This window comes from Candida dubliniensis, chromosome 1 (genome assembly GCF_000026945.1).
Source record: "Candida dubliniensis CD36 chromosome 1, complete sequence".
NCBI classification, from domain to species: Eukaryota; Fungi; Ascomycota; class Pichiomycetes; order Serinales; family Debaryomycetaceae; genus Candida; species Candida dubliniensis.
The window spans coordinates 1,943,946-1,961,912 of NC_012860.1; the positions used below are offsets into that span (position 1 = coordinate 1,943,946).

Below are 17,967 nucleotides of genomic sequence, written 5' to 3' on the forward strand. Positions count from 1 at the left end.
GCATTTTGGACTACTGTCTCCTCCCTCTATTCATTCCATGTTATTCTTTTTTTCGTTTACTTCGTAGTACCATTATTACAGAATAAACAGTATATATTCCAACTCGGACTAGAGACCAACTAACAAATAATAATAATAAAAAAAAAAACCTATTGAGAAACTTTAGATTTCAAAGAAGTTAAGAAATCTCTATACGATGGTTCGCTGCCGGTTTTATCTTCTACCAAGCAGCTTGAAGCCCACATTCTCAAAGCCATTAAATCACGTTGTTGTGAGATTTCAATTGGCTCATTTGATGAAGCACCAACAACAACATAAAGATTTTTCCAAATAATTGAATCGTTTTGTTCTCTGATCTTTCCAATAATTTGACGAACTCTGTAGTTGAATTCAGACTCTTCGAGGGAAAACTCAGGCAACTCAGTTTTTCCCGTTGGAATTTCATACAAGTTCTCAGTACCAAACAAGTCTTGTACTAAACCTGGCACAACATTACCAGATACCCATAAGAACAACTCACTGCCATTATCAATCAAGTACAAACCATAATTTTCCCATGAAGCTTTGGAATCATTGATTGGATCAGGAAGAACAACATCAATTTCAGCTCCGGTACCTTCTTCTTCATCCTCTTCATCCTCTTTGACTCCTGGCAAACCACAAGTATCAGGCATGTTATGCAATGAATATACGGTTGGATAAATGGATTTGATCAATTGAGGAATTGGAGATGATCCCAAATTATTTAAGGCTGCTGCTCTGTGGTCCGATGGAACCCTCTCACCTCTGAAAGCCAAATGCTTGGTCAAACAGAACAAAAGTAATGGCAACATTCTCAAATTAGTCGAGATTTGTAATGGTGAAGCACCAGAAACGTTTCCGGCAACCAATTCCTTTCTGTAAACGTTCAATATGTCGACAACTCTAGCAATCAAATATTCTCTAGCTTCTGGCAACGAGCTGGACAACGCCTTTTCAATAGCCTTATGCGTGAAATAGTTTGTGATCGCTAACTGATCTGCAGAGGCATAAATGTCTACCAACTTAGATGATGTTGGCAAAGCCAAGTTCATAACTCTAATTCTTCTCTCTCCAAAGCATGTGGAATGTAAAACAGCGGCTTGGAAGTAAACCACAGGCTTGTTAATAGTTTCCTCGATTGACATTTCAATAAGATAAGATTGATCTCTTGGGAAAGTTGGGAAGGAGCACAAATCAGACGAACGGTTAAAGAAATTTCCGTAGAATGATGACATTCTGAATCCAGTGGAGCCTCTCACTCTTAAAACGGCTTCAAGGGCAATGTCTTGTGATAAATGATCACTAACTTCTTTAGATAATTTGGCAACGTCCTCGTATTTATTGCTAGTCCAGGCTGGGTAGAAATGGGTTTGCCCGGCAGTATATCTTGCCAAATTTGACAAAGTGGCAACATCTTGATATGCAGAAGAAGTCAAAAACAAATCAACTGTAACCTGTGAAGAATTGCATGTGACTGCAAACGACTTGTAAAAACTATCAGCTGGTGTCAATAAAGCCTTTGCTTCCTTAGCCTTACCTGCAACGCTGGCTTCGTCTCTGACGCTCAACTTACCTTCGCCAATATTTGGTAAAGTGGCAGCAAAGCAGACTAATTTACCACCAATGTTGCTTATCATTTTATGACCTGCTTTCAAAGCTGGACCCAATGCGAAACCTTGGTTGGCATTACTTTCAAAATAAGAAGGAAAGTCCAACAATAATTTCTCGATTGCTTCTCTATTCTCATCCAAATTGACCAACAAACCACCTGGGGATGGCAAGAATGGCTCGTCTATATCTGCAACAACCAAAATCTCGGTACCTTCTAATCCTTCATTGAAACGGATATAATGTAAGTTAGAGTCGACACCAATGAATGAAACTCTAGCAGTTTTGTTTTGGTTAGGAATTCTATCTAAACTTTCCAAAATAGTTCTGGTTATGGTACCAGTTAAGCCACTTTGAATAGCATGTACAGAAACATCAATAATAAATGTGTAAACAATTGGCTGTGGGGCTCTTGCCATGTATTCTTTTGGAGCAATAAACTCGACAACTGAATGATTCAACTCAACCCTGTCAAATTTGTTTTTGACTTGTCCACTGATTTCGTCATAGTCAAAAGCACTTGGAATGTCGTTCAACAAATTACAAAAGTTACATCTCCAACGTCTACCGTTCTCAGCTAAAGTAACAAACGGGTTGATGTAACCACGACAACGACGACATCTACTGATAACAGTATCACAGGTGACTGGGATGTTTTCGCTTTCGATTTTTAAAGCGTTGTAAGGATTAACAACAATAGCTAATGGTAACTTTGACTTCTTCAAGAGAGAAGAATTGGTTGGCACCACATTCAAAGTTGATCTAAAATATTCAGGAAGTGCATTCGCGGTTTTAGATGCTGGAATCAAAGTTGCATTATCTGGTAATGTTATTGGTGGAGGTTGGAAAGACAATTCGGCAATTGGTGGTGGAAGGTCTCTTGATAAATCAGTAGTATACAAAGCATTCAATTGAGCACCTAAGCCAATGTTGTTCTGTTGGCCATATCCTCCGTATCCAGCTCCACCAGCAGGCACTGATGATGGTGGAATACCGCCTTGTCCGTAAACAGCAGTATTTGCTTGGGGCTGGGGCTGGTATGGATCATAACTGAGTTGAGGTGATTGTTGGGGCTGGCCAGATTGTTGATATGGATATTGAGGAGCTTGTGGCACGCCTGCTGGCCCTACTCCACCAATATTCATTTGCTGAAATTGACCTTGCATTTGGTCGACTCCATATTGTTGCACCGGTTGTTGCATTGGTTGTTGTTGTTGTTGTTGTTGAAATTGGTTAGGGACAGGTGGTGTAGCCATTCCAGTCGGTCCCGTGGCATACTGAGGTTGTGGATATGCTCTTCTTCTACCAGACATGTTTAAACAATTGATGTAAATAAAAAGAAAGTCACAACTATGTAATATGAAACCAAAGGGAAAAAAAAAAAAGAACGACTGAAAATATACGGTGTGATTTGTTTAATTTTTCCAACCTTTTTTTTTTTTCAAGCACTTTCAATATGTTGTTTTTGTTTGTTCATTTTACTTGTGGTACGTGGTCAAAAAAAAAAATATATAGTCAACATCAAACAAATACACGACTGTTTCATATGGTAGCACTGCTTGGCACGTGAGTGTAGGTACAAATGATTTGATAGCCATCATCATAATTCAAATTCTGTTATCACACTTTTAGATGCAAGTTTTTTTTTTTTTTTTTCTTTCAACTCTTTCTTTTCTATTTTTTGGGAAAGGGGTTTTAGAAAGCTAATATGTCAGAAGCCAATGCAGTCTTAGATACAGAAAACACCAAGACAGTTGACAATTCTTTGACAAGAAAACTCAAAGATATCGCAGCTGGTTTTGTGGGTGGTGCAACACAAGTGTTAATTGGTCAACCAGCTGATCTTGTTAAAATAAGATTGCAGACAACATCAGCTACATCTTCTTTTCAGGTCATTAAAAATGTCATCAAGAATGAAGGAATTTTGGCTTTTTACAAAGGGACTTTACCTCCATTATTTGGGGTTGGTGTCTGTGTGTCCCTTCAATTTTATGGATTCCACGAGACAAAGAGACAAATTTTACAATACACGGGCCAGCCAAGCTTGAATTTATGGCCACAAACCTATATTGCTGGGGCAATGGCTGGTGTGGTGAATACCCCTGTCACATCTCCGGTGGAACAATTGCGTATATTGAGTCAATCATCAGGGAAACCGGTCTCCTTGCGTGAAACTGTTAGCAAAATATATAGAGAACAGGGTGTTGTCAATGGTATTTATAGAGGGTTTGGGATAACATTAATTCGTGAAATACAAGCGTATGGTGTTTGGTTTTTGACATATGAAGCTTTGATTCAAAAAATAATCGACTTGCAACATTATAAATGTCGTGATCAAATAAGCACACCAGAATTGTTGGCTAGTGGGGCTATTGCAGGAAACGCATTGTGGCTTCTGTCGTACCCACTAGATGTTATAAAGTCTAATATACAGAGCGATGGGTTTGGGAAAGAAAGCAAATTTGGTGGCAGCGCTTTAAAGGCTATGAAATATATTTATTCAAATCATGGATTAAGAGGTTTCTGGAGAGGTATTGTACCATGTCTTTTAAGAGCTGTACCTTGTAGTGCGGGTACATTTGCTAGTGTTGAATTGGCGTTACGATTGATGGGATAGCAGTTTCCAGATACTGATCGAGCGTAACATACATACAATTTAAGTATTATATTTCTCCAATTTGTATTTATTATTTCATTTCGACTTTTTATCTACGTATTGACAGAGTTGATTGTTTACTCTCTTGTTGTATTAAAATTGAAAAAGTTCGGTGCTATTGTTATGCCAAAAATTAGTAAAAATAAACTCGGCCAAACTACAAATCGTATACCAAAGATCTTCAAAGCACGACACGGACTATAGTGGTTTTCTCTTATTTAATCAAGTTCGAATATTAACTAGTCTTGTTACTTTTTTGACACTAAAAACATACACCTTCTCATATTGTTTTAGTGTGTGTAATGTGTGTGTGTAATGTATGTGCGTGTGTGTGTTTTTTTTTCACCATATTTTTTCCCCTTCATCTTATGAGACCATTCGATTTCTCTTCTCTTCCTGCAGAATCTCAAAAATCAATTTGTCAAGCACTAATGTTAAATGTTAGACCACCTAAGCTGGATATGACGTCGTCCTCATTAAAGTCTGCCACAAGGTTTTTTTGGACAAGCACTATACGATCGAAAAACCGGAAGCAAGAGAATATTTCACTAGCTGCAGCTCTCAACTTATTAGTCAAACCAACCGAACCCACCAAAACATACAAACCGTCTTTATACGACTCATTGACTAAAGGATCTGTCGAGGAGCAATTCAATAAAGTACCTATACATGTGCCTATAGCGAACGATCATGTTTCTGATAAGTTCATTAGTAATATTTTGCACGGCATCAAATCATCCAATGTAGGCTCTAACCATCTTGGAGTTAATTATTCACAACTTTATGAAATGAACCGTATTGATTTGAGTGCCTTTATAGCAAATGTTGATAGTCAGGAGATTTTATTTGATATCATGGAAACGTTCCTAAATCATAACAAATTAACCCCTCGTGTTTTGACAGATATAATATTAAACAGGAAATTGCAGGATTTGGACAAATCACCCGTTGATTTGATAAATTTAAAACAATTAACCAATTTTCAAGAGTTAGACGTCTACAAAATCCAGATCGTGTTGCTCAAGAAATATCATGATTTAAAACAGCCGTTAAATATTGTCAAGAATTTGAAGCATAATTTTGACACTATATATCTTCCCCTAATAGAGTCACGAAGATTAACTCCTTTTTACGAAAGGATTGTATGGCATTTCACTTTTGATTATTTAAACCAATACAAGGAACCACATTATATTGAGGCATTGAACAATCTTAGAACAAGCTTTCTAATATGGGAAACAACTAAGAAAAGAAAGAGCACCCAGATAAGTCAGCAGATCTTGAACCTTCACAAGGATTTGAACGAATTACAAAGATCATTTTTGGAAACTGCAAGTAGTGTAGAAGATCCTACTCATATTTCGTCTCTAAGGAAATTATCGATGAAGTACAGGATATATGAATTGCATCCCGAGGATATAAAGCTGGAGAGTTTTAAAAAAGAATTTGGCAATTTAGTTTTACTGCTAAATACGATATAGGCTTAGTAAATGTATTGGAGCCAATGGAGCTCGCTTATTGCAACTGTTTTTGCTCTATTTTTCTTGTGAGCAAATAGTTTGGGGAACCGAGTTTCCGTTAACGGAATGATCTAATTCTAGCCATTTTTTTTTTCTTTTCGAAAGACTTGATATATAAATAAAACCAATAAACCTCTTTCTCAAAAGGTACGTTGTGTTAACCACTCTACTTTATAGAAAACTATTTGTACTGTTTGAAATTAAAATCCTGTGGAATGAAGGTGATATCAGATCAAGCGGTGACAGAGTTTTTAAACAAAACTCTCTCAAAGGAATCAATTCTCAATTCATTTCAACAAACATTGCTCAAAAGTTTAACGACATATTCCCAAGATTCCGACCATATAGTACCTCCTAGAACTGTTCAACCAAGCAACAATCCCAATTCAGACACCACGCACATATACATGCCATGCATATCTCCAGTTGAGGTGGGACTTAAGGTAATTAGTGGTGGTCCTGGAAACAATTCCAAGGGATTGGGATTTCAAGGATGTGTATTGATAATGGATGAAATAACCGGAGAATTGAAGGCCGTACTTAATGCCAACACCTTGACAGCTTTTAGAACGGCATTGGCAAGCACCTTGGGTTTGACAAAATTGATCTCCCCTTTGAATGCAAAAATCTTACCGGAATTGACAGCTTTTGGTGTCGGTTTGCAAGCTTACTGGCATATCAAATTAGCCTTGTTGTTATATGAGGATAAAATCAAGCAAGTCAATATCTTAAATCGTACATTGAAAAACGCAGAGGCATTAGCAGCCAAACTTTCCAAAGAATTCAAAAACGTCAAGTTTAATGGTTTTCTGTACCAAGACGAATCTCTGGGATTCATTCCTCATGTTCAGAATAGTTCGATTATATTTGGTTGCACACCAGCAACATCTCCAATAATCAAGCAGGAATATTTGAACAAAAACTCAGAATTCCCCAAATTCATATCATTGATCGGCTCTTACAAGCCTCATATGATTGAATTGGATTTGGATTTATGTAAAGATTTCAAGCAAAAGGGTATTTGCATCATAGTTGATTCCAAAGAACATACATTGCATGAAGCTGGCGAGTTGATACAAGCAGAATTTAACGAGACCCAATTGATTGAAATCCATGAATTGTATTCTGATTTTGATGCTACTGTTACAGATAAAAGTACTGGTATTACAGTGCAAAAGATCGTTGGTTTATCAATTATGGATTTATCCATCGGTAAAATGATTTCAAATGAAATCGGTAGTAATGCAGTTGTTGTTGATGACTTCTAAACATTGAAAAAGGGAACTATTAAAGGAGTTAGTTTTCATATATAGGTGATATAAACCAATAGCGAGCTATAAATTTGTTAGCAACTATATACATTGGTTTATAAAGAGAAGACTTCAATAGATCTAAGCTACATCATGTAAGCATCACAAGGTTTGATGAATCAATTTCAATAACTCTCAACAATTCTTCAAAATAGACAAATCATCTACTACACATGATAATTGCCCAGAAAACAACACTAATGAAGAGAGCCTGAACTAAGTAGTAACGAGTTTTTGAGAAATATAAACCATCCTTCTTGATAGGCATTTTTCTGTACGTTCTGCAATCAAGTTCGAATGATTAGTAATACATCTGGATTATAAAACCATTCTCCATTCATTGTTTCCCTTGGTTTATTTGTTTCCTTAAGACTCAGGTTGACAGTCATTATACCCTATAGACCAATATAATATTTCAGATCAACATTTTTGTGCAATTTCAGTTGAATAAAAATAATTCGAAATTAACTTCGCGATAGCGGTAGCGGATCTTGGTTTCACTCTTCTTGATAGTACTATTGACTACTACTACTTATCAATTTATTCTTTTTCTTTTTTTTTTTTTTTTTGACTTCAGCAGAACATCTTGGTCCACTTGACTCCACTCCACTACACACGTTCATACACACACACTTATAATATATTTTTTTCTTTTCTTCTTCACTCCTCTTTTTCTTCCACTTCAACACTTGTGTTTGATAAAGACAACTTTTTATTGCTATATATTCCATCATGGGTTTGTCGAACGATCAGAGACCATTACTTGGAGGGGATAGTTTAACATGTTGGAACAAGAAACAATCTGGCATTAAAAGAAATTTGTCTTACTTGCTCAATATTATAACCATTGCTATCATTGCATATTTGTGCATATTTGCAAAACACTCTGATAGCGATGAAAATACTGGACCATCATTGAATCCTCATAAGAAAAAGAATATTATCATGATGGTGACCGATGGTATGGGACCAGCAAGTTTATCCGCCGCTAGATCATTTAGACAATTTAGAGACAAATTAGCCATCAATGATATTTTGACTCTTGATAAATATCTTATTGGTTCTTCTCGTACAAGATCTTCGAGCAGTTTAGTTACGGACTCTGCTGCTGGTGCTACCGCGTTTTCTTGTGCTTTGAAATCATACAACGGTGCAATTGGTGTAACACCAGACAAAACTCCGTGTGGTACTGTTTTAGAAGCCTTAAAACTACAAGGTTACTACACTGGTTTAGTGGTCACTACTAGAATAACCGATGCCACCCCTGCTGCATTTAGTTCCCACGTTGATTACAGATTTCAGGAAGATTTGATTGCTGAACATCAATTAGGTGAATACCCATTTGGAAGAGCAGTAGATCTTATTTTAGGTGGAGGAAGATGCCACTTTTTACCAACTTCGGAAGGTGGCTGTCGTGCCGATAAAAGAAATTTGATTAAAGAGTACAGTGATAAATGGCAGTATGTCGGTGATAGAGTGCTGTTTGATCAATTACAGGGAGGGAAAAACGTGTCGTTGCCATTATTGGGTTTGTTAGCAAACACAGACATCCCCTATGATATTGAACGTAAGAATTCAGAATACCCGTCATTAGCTGAACAAGTTCAAGTTGCATTAACAGCTTTATCAGAGGCCACCAAGGACTCAGAACAAGGGTTCTTTTTGTTGATTGAAGGCTCTAGAATTGACCATGCATCACATCATAATGATCCTGCCGCACATGTAAGAGAGGTTTTAGCTTATGACAAAGCATTTGCCGAAGTCATTAAATTTATCGACAACACCGAGACCGAAACAGTTGCAATTTCAACCAGTGACCATGAAACTGGTGGTTTAGTTGTTGCCAGACAAGTTTCTAAGCTGTATCCAGATTATTTGTGGTATCCGGAAGTGTTATTAAATAGTACGCATTCAGGGGACTACTTGTCTCACAAGGTGGCAGCTTACAAAGAGAAAGACAATACTAAGAAGTTCACAAATTTTATCAAACATGAAATCTTAGAAAAAGATTTGGGTATCAGTGACTACACAGCTAATGACGTCGATTTAATAATCCAAAACGCAAACAATGCTGGAGAGTTACTTTACATATTGAATAATATTGTTTCAATCAGAGCTCAAATTGGATGGACTACTCATGGCCACTCTGCCGTAGATGTCAACATTTATGCTCACACAAACTCTCCTGCAATTAAGTCGAAATTGTTATCACACAAAGCTTATGACGGATTATCTGGGAATCACGAGAATATTGAAATAGGAGCATTCATTGAGTCTATCACTGGGTCAAATTTGAACCAAGTAACCCAATTGATCAAGGAAACAGAGCATTCTCCAGCCCAGAATAATGCAAAAGTGGATGACGTCTACCATGCCAATGTATTGTAAATGTGTATGAGCATATATCCAATAAAAAATAAAAAATAAGAACAAAGGATTATTATTGCTAACATAATGCCAAGATATTCAAGATTCTTATCTTGAAGTTGTTAGGAAGATCAAAGCAAGCATTAAACAATACACGGACTTATTATATGCAGAAGAAGAAGAAAAGTTGGTATTCAAGCTAGTATATGTAGAAAACCACATAAGATAACGTGCTTAAATGTATCGGTTTTTCTCTGTTTTGTTTAACATTATTTGACATTGTTTTCTCTTGTTGAAAAATATGAAACAATAAGTGTTTGGAATGATATTAGGCAAATTAACCTTAGACACGATCATATCTATTTTTTTTTCCTTGGATAAGCATAATAGTATTGTCATTGTTGCTTTGTGGTTATCAAAATTCTTATCCATATCCTGCATATTGTGATACATTATTCCATGGATAAATCAAGTGATGTTTCTTTTTTTTTTTTTTTTTTTTTTTTGGTGTTCACTTGATTCATTGTGAAAGAAAGAAACATCACTTGGTTGTTCAAACATTGACTGAATTACATGACTAATCATAATTATGAATAGATGCTTTCCCATGTAAGACTTATTGTAAAGCCTTCCCTTCAGTTAAGCCAGTGGTAGTCAAGTAACATGTTCCTGCAGAAGAAAGGCATACGTTATTGTAGAGATCTTGTATCTCGTTTAATCCCAATTGTAAACTATCAACGGATAGTCGGAAAAATTTTCAGTTGAGAATGGTGGTGGTGATCATAAAGTAGCCAAGAATCTTATTCATTAGATGCTTTAGTTTTTTTTTTTTTTTTTTTTTTTTTTTCGTTCCCATGGAAAAATAATGGCATTCTCACCAATAACCGCCTGTTTCGTGCGCAATCTCGGGTTTTCTGGATTGCGATTGTGGACTCTTCATGCAACAATATTGCTTAAAATAGATGGATAAGCGGCTCACTATTATGATTATGATTTTAGAAAGGGATACAACCGCAGTTGTTCCCAAAAATATTTCTATTATTACGGCTACTACAATGTCATCAAATCTAACTTGAAAAAATACCTCAACTAATATAAATAAACCTTGAATTCCCTTTGTTTCTCTCCTGACTCATATATTTCCCAATATTTTAAATATTTAATTTGGAATTTCCTATTTTCCCTAAGAACATTTCTGTACTATATCATTAAATCATAATTATCAATCATGGTGTCGCACGACGATAGCTCAGATTCAGAGATTACTGCTCAAGATTTCAATCCAACTCCATTTCAACCAGATCTTGAAGCACAATCAATAAATTCTTCAGACACCCAACAGTCAGAGAAAAGTACTGAACCTCAATTGATTGTAACAAAAACTGAAACTAAGAAATCGCTTCAAGATTTAGGTTTAACATCTTCTATACCTCACCCAGAATTAAATGGTCCAATTATTGAAAATCCTATATTCCCGGAAGAATATACTTTGGAAACCACTACTGGGTTGGTTCCAGTTGTGACATTACAATCTATAGGAAGAGTGAAGACTGTTCAACAAGAGGAGAAGCTAGAGGGCTTGGATTCAGAAATAGAATTTGTCACATTTAAAGTAGGCGATCCTGAGAATCCACACAATTGGCCAATGTGGTTGAAGTGGTGGTACACCTTTCTAATTTCCATGTTTGTCATTTCTGCTGCTTATGGTTCATCTTGTTTATCTGGAGGACTTTCCACTATTAATAATAGATATCACGTGCTGACTGAAGTTTCTACTTTAACAGTTTCATTAATGGTTATTGGGTTCTGTGTTGGTCCTTTGCTTTGGGGCCCAATGTCAGAGGAATACGGAAGAAGACCCACTTACATTATATCATTTGGATTGTATGTTATATTTAACATCCCTTGTGCATTATCTCCAAATATCGGAGGTTTATTGGTTTGTCGTTTCTTATGTGGTGTTTTCGCATCATCTGCTCTTTCAATTGCTGGTGCAAGTTTGGTAGATATGCACAACGAAACCAGAGGTCTTGCCTTATCATTTTTCAGTTTCTGTCCTTATTCCGGTCCTGTCATTTCATTAATTGTTAATGGATTTATTTCAACCGACACAGAAAGAATGGACTTGATCATTTGGGTCAATATGGCTTTTGCTGGTGTTATGTGGATTTTGGTCAGTTTAATGCCAGAAACTTATGCCCCAGCTATATTGAAAAGGAGAGCTAGAAAATTGAGAAAGGAAACAGGAAACGACAAGATAATGACTGAACAAGAAGCCACACCATTGTCTTTAAAAGAGATGGTAAATGAATGTTTAATTAGACCATTGAAATTTGTTGTCACCGAGCCATTATTGGATTTAGTCTGTGCTTTTGTTGCTTTGATTTATGCTTACTTGTATGCATTTTTCTTTGCCTATCCATACATTTTCAATAAATTGTATGGTTTTGGAGATGACAAGATTGGTTTAATGTTTATTCCAATTCTTATTGGTGCAGGTTTTGCTGTCATCACAACATATGTTTTAGAAGTCGAGTATTCCAAATTGGTGAAAAGAAGAAAACCAGAACCAGAAGATAGATTATGGGGTGCCATGGTTGGAGCTCCATTCCCTTGTATTGCATTATTCATTTTAGGTGCCACTTCTTACAAGCATATTATTTGGGTTGGTCCAGCATCATCAGGTATTGCTTTTGGTTACGGTATGGTTTTGATTTATTACTCGTTGAATAACTACATTATTGATACTTATGCCAAATATGCCGCTTCAGCTTTAGCTACCAAAGTGTTCTTGAGATCTGCTGGAGGTGCTGCATTCCCCTTGTTTGTGACTCAAATGTACGAAGGCTTAGGTTTGCAATGGGCTAGTTGGTTATTGGCTTTTGTTGCATTAGCCATGGTTTTGATTCCATTTACATTTTACAAATGGGGTAAGACAGTGAGACTGAAGCTTTGTAAAGAGGATTATTCTGCTGCCTTGATATAAGGAAAAACGTCATTTCAAAAATATAATAAAAAAAAAAAACAATTACATAAACGAACTTGATTCGAAACATATTTAATTAATATTAATATAGATATAATATAGAGTATATAAACTATTTAAGACTATGCCAGTAGTTACAAAAGTCAGATATTGAATTTACCTGTAACTGATTCAATCACAACTTACAGCAATAAAATTGTGGCATCAAACGTCTTCACGTTTTCGTTCCACAAGGTGATGCTCAATCAAGCTTGAAACAGAAAAAAAAAAAAAAAAATGAAAACAACAACGAATTGTGTTTACACTTTGAATGATAAAGATAATCAGATATTACAACATATAAGATATTGTCAACCTAACCTTGACAAATTTATACATATAATAATCTAATGATATATATTTGGCATGCATTAGTCTATATTTCATGTCTATTAAGCTGTGTTGTCTCAGGAAAAAATAACCTGGATACGCTGGCAAGTTTAGTGAATATAACGGACCTATATACACCACGATCAAATAGAACTTTGGATTATTCTCCTATAATACAGTATATTCCGGTTTTTTTCCAGAAAAATAATAGTTTCATTGATACCCCTAGCAATGATGATTTCCTAGTGTTACAGTCTCCAGCGACTACCCTGACCGACAACAACAAAAATCTGCAAAAGAATGATTCCGTGCTAGATGAATGCCATTTTATGTCCTTTGAAGAATGGAAAAAGCAAAAGATAGAGTCCAACACTACTGCCTCGAACAATTACTCCATGAATGGATCATCAGAATCGAAATCTATTACACCTTCAAACCACACATCGGTTTTATCAACCAACGTCACTTTAATGGAGGCTGACGGGAAGGTTTACAAGGACAAGTTTAATTTTGCATCGGTTGATTGTGCAGCAACCATTATGAAAACAAATGCACAGGCCAAGGGTGCATCCGCTATTTTAAAGGAAAATAAGGATTCATATTTGTTAAATGAATGTTCAGTCAAACACAAGTACGTGATTATTGAGCTATGTCAAGACATACTTGTTGATCTGGTAGTGATTGGCAATTTTGAATTTTTCTCGTCCATTTTCAAAGATATCAGGATCAGTGTAAGTGATCGATTCCCATCACAGAATTGGAAAGAACTAGGACAGTTTATTGCATCTAATATTCGTGATGTGCAAACGTTCAAGATTGAGAATCCTTTGATTTGGGCAAGATACTTGAAATTGGAAATTTTGAGTCACTACGGAAACGAATTTTACTGTCCCATATCAATAGTGAGAGTACATGGGAAGACAATGATGGATGAGTTCAAAGAAGAAGAAGAAGAAAATCAACGTATGGACACTGTAAACGAGGGCTCACCAGCACCACAATCTATTGAGGAAGATGTTTTATTAATCAATCTGACTACATTAAACGAGTGCAGAGTTCGTTTGCCTCATTTACAACTAAATGAATTTTTAAAGTCTTTCAATAATTCAAATCAAGAGTTTTGTGTACCGAGCGATGCCGAGTCTCAAATCACCACCACAAAAGCAGCAACGGCTATCACTACACAAGAATCTATTTACAAAAATATAATGAAAAGATTATCTTTGCTTGAGTCGAATGCTACGCTATCTTTGCTTTACATCGAAGAACAACTGAAGTTGTTATCAACTGCATTTTCCAATTTGGAGAAAAGACAAACCACAAATTTCAACACGTTAATCAGCTCTGTTAATAGCACATTGATGTATCAATTAGCGGTGTTTAAAGAGTCTTACTATGAATTACACGAACAATATGGAAACCTATTCAAGATTCAGGAGAATAGTCACAAGCAAATGTTATCAGAAACAAATAAAAAAGTTGGATTACTATCAAGTGAATTGACATTCCAAAAAAGAGTATCCATTTTCAATAGTATAATTATAATTTGCTTGCTAGTTTATGTAATTCTCACCCGCGACGTTGCCATAGAGTACCCAGAGGACGAGTTGAACGAAAAGTCACCGCTGCCTGAAACCAAGAAATTATCGTCACCGTTTATACCCAGAAGATACAAAATGTCAAAAAAATGATAAATTGTATCTCAATAGTCTCTTACTTGATTCTGCAGCTTGCACTTCTGTTTTTTTTTGGTTTCCATAATTTTTTATTCACTAATATACACAAAATTTAAAGTATTATTTACAAGATATTTATTTATTCTCTGTCTCCTTGGAATCAAGAACTTGTGATGCACGTTTGTGCTATTGTCTATTCTTCATTATCGCGAATTCTTCTGTGGTCAAATCTTCTTTCATTTTTCCAACCATTATCAAACTTCTTGTCGTTGTCATATGATCTTTCGGTTTGTCTATCACTATTGTATCTGTTCTTATTTTGATGAAACCGATCTTTATTTCTGTTGTTTCCATATTTGCCTCTACCACTAAATGTCATTTTACTACTTCTATCATTGCTTCTGGGTCTTTCTGACATACCAGATCTTGAAAAATTAGAATAAGAATTAAATTCACCATGATCACGACTTTGATACTTTGACCTTGCAAAATATCTACGTTTGACATCAGCATTGACAGACTTTCCAAATTTACTCAATAGTGTGGCTTCCAACACGGCATTATCATCTCTAACGAGCTTACGGTATAATTCCATATTCTCCACCAACAACAGATTAAAATTAAGACGATGGGAGCTTTGCAACTGTTGCAAATAATTAATCATTGTGACCAAAAATTCCTTTGTTTCATCTAAAGGAGATTCAAGTTGTTCAATAATGTTAGAACTGTTTAATTTCTCAGATTGGATAGTTTCTTGAAAATTGACTTTTCTCTTCCTTTTCAATATCAGAACAAATGGTAGTTCAGTTGGTGTAACAAATAATACCGCCTTTCCTTTCTTTCCTGCCCTTCCCGTTCTTCCAACTTTGTGGATATAGTCAGCAATTTCCACAGAAGGGAACATTTGTACAACATTGGTTACATCCTTAATATCGATACCTCTGGCAGCAACATCAGTGGAAATTAAAATGGCTTTTTTTGCCACCTTGAATCCTTTCAAAGCGAAAGCACGTTGTTGAGCACTTCTTCCACCATGTAACTTGAAAACATTGGGTCCCTTTGAAGGTAAATCAAACGATCCATCACGTAAAGGATTGGAGATATACTCATAAAACCAATCAACAGCAGTCTTGGTGGGTAAAAACACAATCACTTTGTAATTATTTCCTTGTTTCATAATACCATGCAATTCCAGAAGAAGGGCATTAACTTTATCAATACCATCAGCACACTCAATCAACAGTTGATGGATATTCTCAGGGATTTCTAAATCATCTTTGGAAACAGTATTCAAAAACTCATACTCGGGATGAATATGTTTTTTCGAGAACTCAGAAATAGATTTATCAACCGTTGCACTAAACAATAATGACTTGATCGGTTTAGGAGTGCTTCTTACCTTATACAAAAGGTCGTCGATCTTGTCCAAAGCATCCTCAAAACCAACATCTAACAACCTATCAGCTTCATCATAAATACGGTATGTCACATTTTCAAAACATTTATCAAGTTTGTGATTCGTTTGTAACTCTTTTTCCAAACGACCTGGTGTAGCAATAACAATTTCTGCCGGTTTCTTGGGGTTAAACAGTGTCCTCTGACCTCCTATAAACAATCCGATATAAGGTCTGTCGTTATATTTCAATTTTGATATAAGCTTCCGATATTCCTCTTCAATTTGTAAAGCCAAATCACGCGTTGGGGCCAAAACGACTGTGCTGACCCCTTTACCTTTATTTTCACAGGCATGCTGCAATGTTGGCACAGCAAATGCTAAAGTCTTACCCGTACCTGTCTTTGCTCTACAAACCAAACCTTTCTCAGTGTTAAAAATAGGAATTAAAGCTTTTTGTTGAATTGGTGTCAATTCTGTGAAATTGTTCTTTTGTAACGAGTTGATTATATTATCATTAATATATCCTTTCCCTCTAAAGTCCTCAAATTTAACAGGTTGGAATGGTTCCACTTTTGATACTTTATCTGCCTTGTATGATGGCAGCTCAAGCACAATAGGAGCTTGCTTTACCTCAAAATTATCGCTCTTTATGTCGCCAAGTTCATTTACCTTAGTACTACCATATTGATTAACAACGGAAACATGAAATGCACGTGCACAAATCTGGTTGGATCTAATTATACCGATAACTGTGGAGCTTGATCGTATTCCCAAAGATCTACTCAACTGCTTTAACATAGTGAACTAAGAACTTTGATGAATAGTGAATACCGAAATGAAATCCTTGTTACTGGTAACTAAAAAAAAAGAACAAAAAACTAAAAAAATACATATAAAAGAAAAAAGGCAAAAAAATTTTCATTCCAGCTACTACTAAATTCTACTTTATTTTTTTTTTTTTTTCTAGTGCTGAAGAGATGACCCCATAATAATACGACGACACCAGCAGAAGTTCAAAGATTTACTAGCAGAAACTTCATAAATCGTTTACCCTATCTTTTCCACTTTGCAGTTTTAAATCTTGAATAACCATATTTTCCAAATCTTTTACACATTTTGGTAACACCTTCCAATCAATCACTTTCAAGTCTTCCACCAGAAACTCATTCAATACGTACTGTACTACTGACTGTGATGCCGGTGGACGACCAATACCTATTCCAAACTTAAAATATTTATTCTTTAAATACTTATCGATGGATTTCAACCCATTATGTCCTCTTGAACTGGTACCAGGTTTACGGATCTGATATTTACCTAGATGAATTTGCAATTCGTCATGAAGAATCACCAAAGCCGATTTTCCATAACCTTGTTTAGTAAAATGCTTTGAAATTGGTAATCCTTGTAGGTTCATTAGTGAATCATTGGATTTGAAAAGCACTAAATTGGGATATTTGGTTGATAAATAATAAAGCCCTTTCTTGTAAAGATGATCTTTCCAGTATACATCAATCAATTGGTTCATCAATCTATGTCCTGCATTGTGTCTGGTATTAGCATATTGTGGTTCAGGATTTCCTATAGAAGCAATAAATAAATATCTTCTCGAGAAATACAAATGCAGTTGGGCCACCGGAAAGAACGGTTTGATAAGACCTCGTAGCATTATGGAATTTGTACGAGTTTGTCTTTAACTAATGTTGTAGTCTTGGTATTCCACAGGCATCAAAATTTGGGGGACGAAACAAGACGGAAAAAAAAAAAAAATTCAACAAACTTACAGGAAATAATCAACAATGAAAGATACAATCTATAGTACGAGGAACTTTCAGTAAAGAAAGTTTTCTTGGTTATTTTTCACATCAGATCATACATAGAGATGAATAGTCCATAGACACTTTCATAATCTGAAACATTCTTGCATTTCACTTTATTTTGGACACACAAATCAACAGAAACCCATTATAAAGCTTATATTGTGTTGTTACTTTTCGTAATATTTGTTAATATTAGTTAACTATTACAAGTAATAATAAAGGAGATGATCTATAACAC

At 35.6% G+C, this 17,967-nt stretch overlaps 9 protein-coding genes across 9 annotated transcripts; 6 read left to right on the forward strand and 3 right to left on the reverse strand. All coding sequences in view use genetic code 12, as the record gives it.

Moving 5' to 3' along the window:
* Positions 1–149: 149 nt before the first annotated feature.
* On the reverse strand, positions 150–2,942 carry CD36_08240 (protein transport component, putative; the record flags this gene model as incomplete). Its single annotated transcript, XM_002417425.1, has 1 exon — positions 150–2,942. One exon carries the CDS (start codon positions 2,940–2,942, stop codon positions 150–152), a length of 2,793 nt encoding a protein of 930 aa, XP_002417470.1.
* A 395-nt stretch (positions 2,943–3,337) lies between these two features.
* On the forward strand, positions 3,338–4,246 carry CD36_08250 (carrier protein, mitochondrial precursor, putative; the record flags this gene model as incomplete). Its single annotated transcript, XM_002417426.1, has 1 exon — positions 3,338–4,246. The coding sequence occupies one exon, from the start codon at positions 3,338–3,340 to the stop codon at positions 4,244–4,246; it is 909 nt and encodes a 302-aa protein (XP_002417471.1).
* A 407-nt stretch (positions 4,247–4,653) lies between these two features.
* On the forward strand, positions 4,654–5,766 carry CD36_08260 (conserved hypothetical protein; the record flags this gene model as incomplete). The annotated part of the gene is made up of 1 exon (XM_002417427.1): positions 4,654–5,766. One exon carries the CDS (start codon positions 4,654–4,656, stop codon positions 5,764–5,766), a length of 1,113 nt encoding a protein of 370 aa, XP_002417472.1.
* A 254-nt stretch (positions 5,767–6,020) lies between these two features.
* Positions 6,021–7,073, forward strand: CD36_08270 (conserved hypothetical protein; the record flags this gene model as incomplete). The annotated part of the gene is made up of 1 exon (XM_002417428.1): positions 6,021–7,073. The coding sequence occupies one exon, from the start codon at positions 6,021–6,023 to the stop codon at positions 7,071–7,073; it is 1,053 nt and encodes a 350-aa protein (XP_002417473.1).
* A 774-nt stretch (positions 7,074–7,847) lies between these two features.
* CD36_08280 ((repressible) alkaline phosphatase precursor, putative) lies at positions 7,848–9,503 on the forward strand (the record flags this gene model as incomplete). The annotated part of the gene is made up of 1 exon (XM_002417429.1): positions 7,848–9,503. The coding sequence occupies one exon, from the start codon at positions 7,848–7,850 to the stop codon at positions 9,501–9,503; it is 1,656 nt and encodes a 551-aa protein (XP_002417474.1).
* Positions 9,504–10,710: 1,207 nt separating this feature from the next.
* On the forward strand, positions 10,711–12,468 carry CD36_08290 (NAG-family-related polyamine transporter, putative; the record flags this gene model as incomplete). Its single annotated transcript, XM_002417430.1, has 1 exon — positions 10,711–12,468. The coding sequence occupies one exon, from the start codon at positions 10,711–10,713 to the stop codon at positions 12,466–12,468; it is 1,758 nt and encodes a 585-aa protein (XP_002417475.1).
* Positions 12,469–12,857: 389 nt separating this feature from the next.
* CD36_08300 (conserved hypothetical protein) lies at positions 12,858–14,528 on the forward strand (the record flags this gene model as incomplete). The annotated part of the gene is made up of 1 exon (XM_002417431.1): positions 12,858–14,528. One exon carries the CDS (start codon positions 12,858–12,860, stop codon positions 14,526–14,528), a length of 1,671 nt encoding a protein of 556 aa, XP_002417476.1.
* A 178-nt stretch (positions 14,529–14,706) lies between these two features.
* CD36_08310 (ATP-dependent RNA helicase, mitochondrial precursor) lies at positions 14,707–16,707 on the reverse strand (the record flags this gene model as incomplete). Its single annotated transcript, XM_002417432.1, has 1 exon — positions 14,707–16,707. The coding sequence occupies one exon, from the start codon at positions 16,705–16,707 to the stop codon at positions 14,707–14,709; it is 2,001 nt and encodes a 666-aa protein (XP_002417477.1).
* Positions 16,708–16,945: 238 nt separating this feature from the next.
* Positions 16,946–17,578, reverse strand: CD36_08320 (peptidyl-tRNA hydrolase, putative; the record flags this gene model as incomplete). The annotated part of the gene is made up of 1 exon (XM_002417433.1): positions 16,946–17,578. One exon carries the CDS (start codon positions 17,576–17,578, stop codon positions 16,946–16,948), a length of 633 nt encoding a protein of 210 aa, XP_002417478.1.
* Positions 17,579–17,967: the final 389 nt, after the last annotated feature.